The 8787-nt window shown below is 32.0% G+C and overlaps 1 protein-coding gene across 1 annotated transcript in view; it reads left to right on the forward strand.

Annotated features, from left to right (window-relative positions):
- LOC132725050 (nuclear receptor subfamily 1 group D member 1-like) overlaps nucleotides 1-8349 on the forward strand; it is a gene marked incomplete at its 5' end in the record, with an annotated part of 53686 nt that extends 45337 nt beyond the window's left edge. The window contains 2 exons of the mRNA XM_060710035.1: nucleotides 1438-1543; nucleotides 6192-8349. Coding sequence (XP_060566018.1) covers nucleotides 1438-1543; nucleotides 6192-6475 — 390 coding nt within the window. The remainder of the gene's footprint in view (nucleotides 1-1437; nucleotides 1544-6191) is intronic.
- Between the last annotated feature and the right edge of the window lie 438 nt (nucleotides 8350-8787).

Genomic DNA, 8787 nt, shown 5'->3' on the forward strand with positions numbered 1-8787 from the left:
ATTTTAGTATGTCTAATGACGATTTATTGCATGTGCCACCTCCTTTATTTTATTATTACTCTTTCAAGAGTATGAATTTTATCAAGGAACATAACAATAACAGTCAGTCTAATACAACATTTTACTGGTCAAAGCCTAATTAAAACAAATATATACACATGTATTATAAGATGCTTATATGGTTATGCTGTTTTACAAATTCAGTTATATTGATAAAAAACAAATTCAGTTATATTGAGTTTTTTATCTGTTGCAACTTTCAAAAAACACCCCTGTGCTGTAAACATCTGATAATTTGATATCATTAAATAAGATGAGGCCATATTCTTTGCTTTGAGCTGATGTTATTGACAAGGTTAATAGCCAGTGTTGATATATATGTGTAATCATTTGTTATAAATGGTATTGATTAAAGAATAAAACAAGTCTTGCCTTTTATGTCTGTCTGATCATCATTGATGATTTTTATTCTAGGGAAAATAAAGATATCTTTTAAGGTAGTTTTGACCCACGTAAAAGGCCATTATTCCTTTCTATTTCTCATTGAAAAGCAGATCAAAAGTGTAGGTGTCAGGTCCCCACCTTAGTGCAATAAATGATTAACTTCTATTAAATTTATAAGAACTTAACCCGTTACTGTACTAAGGTTACAATGTTATTTTATCCCCACCTCCTCGGATGACTGTCTTTATTTAATATCTTTGGAAACTGTTAGAATATTAACTTGAATTATTTATGAATTGTCACAAGAGTGCTTGGTAGGCCAAGTTCATAACTTTTCATTACAATATGTGAAAGTTATGCCCCCTTTTCAGCTTGTCTGTTACAAAGAAAACAAGCTGCGATGTTGTTGTTACTGTTGTCATTGTCATGCTAAAACTTTAATATAGGTCATTACTCAAACAATTACAAAAGTATCAACATGAAACTTAGAAAGTTTGCTTATCATGACAAGAGGCAGTTATAAGGCAAGGGGCATTATTAAAACAGCTATATTTTTGGAGTTAAATCCCTTTTTAACTTAGAATTTTTGTTAAAATTGCATATTAAATAGAATCATTTCAAAACAATAAAAGATATCAACATGAAACTTTGAATTTTCTTGTTAATTTTGACAAGACACAATTTTTAGGCAAGGAACATTATTATGAGAGCTATATATTTTGAGTTATGCCCCTTTTTAGCGCAACTTTTCCAAGAATAGGGAGAGCTGTTGTACTCACCCAGTCATCACCATCAGCATCATACTTTAGACAGATTTTATTGCAACTTTAAGAATATGTGTGTAATTAATAATATACTGATTTCAAACTTCAGCAACTATGTTGTAAGAGTTATTGCCCTTTCAAAGTTTTAGAAGCATATGTATCCATATAAATGACTCTATCTATATGTATTTCCTGTACCTGTTTTGAAAACGATCTAAACTTCTTTCAGACTGAGTTTGTGAATGCAATGTTTGATGTAGCAGGGAATATAAATGGCTTAAACCTCAATGATACAGAGATAGGGCTGTTGTCTGCTGTTATATTGGCTACACCAGGTTAGTAAAAATGTTTGATGTAGCAGGGAATATAAATGGCTTAAACCTCAATGATACAGAGATAGGGCTGTTGTCTGCTGTTATATTGGCTACACCAGGTTAGTAAAAATGTTTGATGTAGCAGGGAATATAAATGGCTTAAACCTCAATGATACAGAGATGGGGCTGTTGTCTGCTGTTATATTGGCTACACCAGGTTAGTAAAAATGTTTGATGTAGCAGGGAATATAAATGGCTTAAACCTCAATGATACAGAGATAGGGCTGTTGTCTGCTGTTATATTGGCTACACCAGGTTAGTAAAAATGTTTGATGTAGCAGGGAATATAAATGGCTCAAACCTCAATGATACAGAGATTGGGCTGTTGTCTGCTGTTATATTGGCTACACCAGGTTAGTAAAAATGTTTAATGTAGCAGGGAATATAAATGGCTTAAACCTCAATGATACAGAGATAGGGATTTTGTCTGCTGTTATATTGGCTACACCAGGTTAGTAAAATATAACCAATATAAAAATGGTTAAAACGTTACTAAATTAAGGTAGGTGTACTGTAACCTGTTAGTTACAGTAAGATGACTAAAATCTCAATGATAAAGAGATAGGGGGCTGTTTTCTACTGTTATATTGGCTACACCAGGTTAGTAAAAATGTTTGATGTAGCAGGGAATATAAATGGCTCAAACCTCAATGATACAGAGATTGGGCTGTTGTCTGCTGTTATATTGGCTACACCAGGTTAGTAAAAATGTTTGATGTAGCAGGGAATATAAATGGCTTAAACCTCAATGATACAGAGATAGGGCTGTTGTCTGCTGTTATATTGGCTACACCAGGTTAGTAAAATATAACCAACATAAAAATGGTTAAAACATTAAAGTTAAGGTAGGTGTACTGTAACCTGTTAGTTACAGTAAGATGACTAAAATCTCAATGATAAAGAGATAGGGGGCTGTTTTCTACTGTTATATTGGCTTCACCAGGTTAGCACATGTACTAAATGTAAATGTAATTTGAAACAAATAAACTGGAAATAATAGACTTGGCTTTAAATGGGCAAGATTGTTTTGCCAGTTTACCTGCCGGCTCTATGCACAACGCCATGTTACTCCAAAGTTACCTACTCAGTATTGGTTTTCCAAAGTTTAAAATTAAAAACAGTATCGCTTTCAAAATAGTGAAAGCTCGCTAATGTTTGAAAGATCAAGAGGAGGTGACAACCTATTGGTGGTGGTCAGATCCTAATGCGTAGTGTTATTTAGGAACTGATTTTAATCAGATTGGTACATGTACTAAGGAAAGAGGAAACAACCTATATGAAACACAGCCATGTGTATTATCTGCTTTAGGTTAGAAAAAAGCATTAGGTACAAACTGTTTCAACCTTAATGATGGGCATTTTGTATGCTGCAGCTTAAAAAGAAGCTGCTTAATTGGCTACTGTCACCAGGTAGTTTAAATGGATTTAAACTTTTATGAAACATAGAAAATAGTACCTGCTGTTATATTGGCCATACAAGGTTATCTGCATACAAGGATAATTGATAAATGTATACTTAACTATAGGTCAAAACCATCTATGGCAATATTGGCAACACAAGTTATATAGGAAGCTAAGCTCATCAAATCATTTTAATTTGATTTTTATAACAACATTAAGTTTTAGAATGTTTTTTTTTTATCACTTTAATCTTCCCATTGTTGATCATATTGCCATTGTTTATGAGAAAATTGAAGGGAAATTGATAGTTTAAACAGAGTAAAATTTACATCAATTGAAAATCAATATGTATTTTAAGTGGTAAATGCTTTGAACTCAATAATTTAATGGAAGTTTGTTGCAGTAGGGTTTCAGTAACTGATCTGGTTGAAGTACATGCATGTCAGTAATAATTACAGTTTAGTTCCCTATCTCACAACATCTTTTTTCACCCTTTTCATGTTTGATTTTTTTCTCAACAAACATTTATTTAAAGGTGAATAAAGTTTTAAACATGATGGTACATGTACAAACAATGTCACAAAATGCTGTTTAGCTGAACAATTCAATGAAAATATGGGAATACCCTACTCACCAAAACACAGGGGTAGTTCACATTCACTGAAGGTTTTCATTTGAAACTTCACAAATGTATTCATGTTCATAATTATAGGTCAGTGATCAAAATTCTTAACTTACTGATTTTTGTGTCCCCTGCTACAAAGTAGTAGCAACATACAGAGGTCAAAGAAGTAGCAACATACAGAGGTCAAAGTAGGAGCAACATACAGAGGTCAAAGTAGTAGCAACATACAGAGGTCAAAGTAGTAGCAACATACAGAGGTCACTTCTCCATCCTTCCATCTGTCACAAAAATGTTTTGGTCTACTCCACAAATACTTCTTGCGCAATTTCATCAAATTTCACAAAGTTTTGTGTTGTCTATTACACAGTAGCTGATACATGCTCCAAAGTAGCCACAATTCTTTTGTTGTCTGTCCATCATAAACTTGTCCAAAACTACTCTTCAAATACTACTGATGCAGTTTCATCCAAACTTTCAAGAAAGATCAGTACCAAGTGTAGTTGTTCATATCGCCCACGTTTTCCAGTTCTGTAATTGTTATGAGTTATTGCCCTTTTTTAATGTTTTGTCTACACTTCTTTTATTATGATACTTATGTAATTTAATTTAAACTTTTCATGATTGATTGCTACCTCAAGCACTTCCTGATGATTTATGGGTTTTCTGGTTGAATGATATTATGCTGAGTTATGGCCCTTGAATTAAAAAAACAAAAACGTTTTGCCCTGTTAATATTTTTGTGTCTCCTGCTACACAGTAGCTACAAAGTAGCCACAACATAGAGGGATTTAACTGGTCAATCCCTCCTCAATACATTTACTGAATAAGCTATCATCAGGTGACACATGTGATCACTGATTGCTCTTGTTTAAAAAGCGGACTATTTTCTCTTGGAAAACTTTCAGCATGACTATTTTAATATGGAGTATTGAATTTGATATGGAGTATTGAGAATAATTATTCAAACACATTGTTCTTTAAACAAGATTCCTTGGTGAAATTTTATAGATTTTCTACAAGAGCGTAAAGCATCTTGGGACTTTTTTTGAAATAATAAAGTTTAATTATTATCATTGTTTTACTGCTGTTTATCACATAATATGTTATCTGAGATTTCAGATTCACTCCTGTGTCTGAACAATGTTACATAAGCGTCTGTTTAACCAGGATTAATATTGAGCATTATCCTGCAGGTTGCTGGAACTGTACATAAGCAGTATTTGCTACTAGTACGGAGGCAGGGCTGGCCAGGCTGCACATCAGTGTAGTCTGAACAGGTGCTAATCCTCAAAATTAGTAATTCCAAACTTGAAAACTGCAAGAGTCCATTTAAGACACAAGTCTGATTGGAGTCACTGATGTTTTTTTTACCAAATTCATGTTCTTAAGTTGAGAATAGAATAATTCCAAAACTGGAAAGCTAGATCAGTTCATTTAACAGTTTCAAGAAGTTTAAGGGTATTATGAAACATTTTTATAGAATTTATCCATATAGCAATGGTTTTTGTGCATGAACCATCACTTTTAAGACAATTTACTAATGTATTTATTTCATACAAGCATTTTGGAAGTATTCTTTCTTAAAATTCAAAGAAAAATAGTTTTTGCTGCAGTTATGTTATAGCTTGATGCACTTTAAGAGTTAAAACAAGCTAAAGATAAAAACACCTCAACATTGTTTTGCAGGAACTTGACTGTAGACTGTAAACTAATCCAAATACTAACATTTAGGAGAAATTAGCATAAATCATTCCACAAGAGAATTGTAGAGATATGATATGACAATATTAAAGTGATATGAGAGATGATTACTGATATAAAAAAAATATCATAACTATCTAAAGTTTCCTCTAAAAGCTTTGTATTGATTGTGCAATGGAGTGATGTGGCATTCACTTGTGACAGACACAGAATAAATAATCATTTAACATACAATGCATCATGGGAAATGTCTGGATAGAAGAAAAATGTTGCTTTTTTTATGCAGACAGAAATATTTAGGTTTTTTTTCTCCAGAGTGAACGAACCATAGGTTATGTCAGTCCTATAAGAATAAGATCATTTCTTTAACTAGATGTAAATCTGGGGGAGGCTATTTGGTTGTCTGGGTTACCGTGCCCTTTTTTTCTTTTATATATGTAGTCTAGAAAATGTGTCATTCATGTAAGTAATGATGCTTGATTTAGTATGATTAATACATGTACTTGTATTTGGACTAGCTAGGTTTCCTTGAAAAATTAAGATACTATGATATTTTGTACTCTGTTATTAATTATATGAGTCAAAGTTGATACTCCTTTATCTGCGTACATGTCGGAATAATTACCTTTTTTTTCTGTAAAAACATAATGAAAATTTGTATCTTTTTTCTATCATATGAAAGTATACAAAATCAGTACTTGTCTAAAATTGGTCAAATCTTGTGAAACATATAATTTTCTGAATTATGGCCCTTTCTTGTTTAACAACCAAAATTTTTAAGAATGATTTTGTAGAAAATTCAAAATGAACATACAGGATTAATTGATTGATTTCTCTTTTGGTAAGAAATGGAAATTTTTACGTATTGTTATTTTGTTGCAGATCGACATGGAATACGAGATATGAAAGCAGTTGAAAATCTCTGGGAGAAACTGATCGAGGCATTAAAACTTCAGTTAAAACGGAACCATTCTACAGAAGAGAATTTATTCGGCACTGCTCTTGTAAAGTTATCAGAGTTACGTACCCTTGGTTCCCATCATAACGAACTGTTACAGTACTATAGATCACATTGGCACCGATGCAAAATACCTCCACTTTTCTCAGAGATTTATGACGTTCCTAAAAACGAGGTATACACAGGCGATTCTGCAGCCTCATTGTGAGTCCATGATGAAGAATTGTGCAAAAGTAATTGAACAGTCTTTATAGAAAGAAGAATATGATCACATAAAAGCAGAGAGGAAAAAACAGAAGTATCATACCAAGAACAAGTTATAACAGATCAGGGAAATTATCAGGAAAAAATCAGCCAGAATTAGTTATCAGCTTCAGTATTTTTTTAGGTTTGAAAATTCTGCTGTTTTTTTTTAACCATGTTGTTTGAGAAAGCAAATACGGGTTGTTTTCTTTGTAAATCAAAAATATTCTACTGTTGTGAATTTTGTTCATTATGAGATCAGAATCTAGAATTTATTTTCATGTCTTTTCTGGAATATTTAATGAGGAAATTCTTGCAGTTGTCAAGCATTATCAATTGTATTTCATAATTCAATTTTGGTTGGGTTTTTTTTTCTAGCAAATTTTTGTTCATATTCTCTTAAACTAGCATTACATATATAACATTTATGTGACATGAAGGTCATGAACTATTTATACTTGAGTAAAGTTTTATTTTAAAAAAAAAGAATTTGTTAAGTGTGCTGAAAAAGTTCAGATCAAAATGAAATCAAGTAATTTTATTCGTAGTGATATATGAGGACAATATTCTCTGTTTATATAATTATGTAAGGTGATAAATAGATATTGATATCAAAATAAAATATGTATATCAGATTCTAAAGTTAACAAATGACGATTATAAAAGATGTGAAGTTCTGGGATATTTCCTTTCTTAATTTTGTACAATGAAATGTTTAACATAGTAGATAGTGTTGCAAAGAAACTTAACATTTATGTATGACAGAGAAAATGTGAAAAACTTTTTTTATTTGTTGAAAATATTTGTTATAATTTGAAATGTACTCTCAATTACCCGGTCCAGGCCATACTTTAAATACATGGCTGATGTATACATTTTGTTTGAAAATATGTAAATTTAAGAAAAGAATGCTTGTTTTTTGTAGATTATATAGATATTATAATAAGTAATACAGCTTTTAAAGCCAGCATAGATGTTTCTGTATTTAAGAGGAAAGGGAGGTAATTAATATGCACATTTAACTATGATATTAGAGTTACCTGTAGTTTCATTTTGAGTATGTGAAATCTTGATATGTGTGGCGTCAGTCAGGTTTACTATCATGAATCATTTATATATTGATTTATATCCAGTTTTTACTTAATTGAAGGTCAACCACTTAAGTATTGGAAGTTTGGGGAAAAAAGATAGTTGGTTTGATATTTGTCCAGTATAATTGTCTCCTACAGCCAGATGATAAGTAATATAATTAAAGATTGTGAGAATAGATTATGAAAAGAAAAATTATTGTAAGATCTTAAAGGGTGTGAAGCTATATCTAATGAAATATTTTAATAAAAATTATTTACATTAAGAATCATACGTAGAATGTCTCTGATATCTTACACACATGAATAATGTACGTAAACAGAATAAAATGTTGCGGAGCAAAATAGTTTGGTGATACATTTACGGTAGTTGGGTTAAAATCGTTAAGCAATGATTTTGTGCACCTTAGGGAAATAAACTAACATATTTCTATGTATTTTATACAGATATTTTGAAAGTATTCAAAATCCAAGCAATAATTTTTACAGCAGATATATAGCTTTATACAGTTAAAAAGAGTATAGTATAAATATCTTACACTATTATTTTTCTTTTGACACCATCACATTATGAGCACAAGCAGTGATTCTAATGACGGGGCTTTCCTTGCTGTACTTTTACACTCTTATTATGGTACTTAATCAGTGTTTCCACCTTGAAATTGTTTAGTTTAGCCAGGGACATGTTGAAATTCAGCGCAGATTTAGTCTATGCCCATATTTCAGCTTGGATAGGGTTACAAACTGGTTTATTATGCCCCCACAATGTGGGAGCATATAGCGTTGCACTTGTCCGTCCGTCCGTCAGTCAGTCCGTCCGTCAATCCGTCAGTCCGTCCGTACGTCCCGAAATCTTGTGAACGCAACTCCTCTTAAACCGGATGGCAGATTTTGCTTAAACTTCCAGGGATGAACAACCTTAATGTGTAGATGGTAGTAAAGGAAGGAATTTTCGCTGCGACCAAATTTAACAGAATTATGGCCCTTTGTTGATTTTTTCATTATATACTATGTAGAAATTTTGTGAACGCAACTCCTCTTAAACCGGATGGCAGATTTTGCTTAAACTTCCAGGGATGAACAACCTTTATGTGTAGATGGTAGTTAAGGAAGGAATTTTTGCTGCGACCAAATTTAACAGAATTATGGCCCTTTGTTGATTTTTTCACTATATACTATGTAGAAATCT

The sequence above is a fragment of the Ruditapes philippinarum genome, unplaced genomic scaffold, assembly GCF_026571515.1.
Source record: "Ruditapes philippinarum isolate M1 unplaced genomic scaffold, ASM2657151v2 ctg813_1_1_1_1, whole genome shotgun sequence".
Taxonomy (NCBI): Eukaryota; Metazoa; Mollusca; class Bivalvia; order Venerida; family Veneridae; genus Ruditapes; species Ruditapes philippinarum.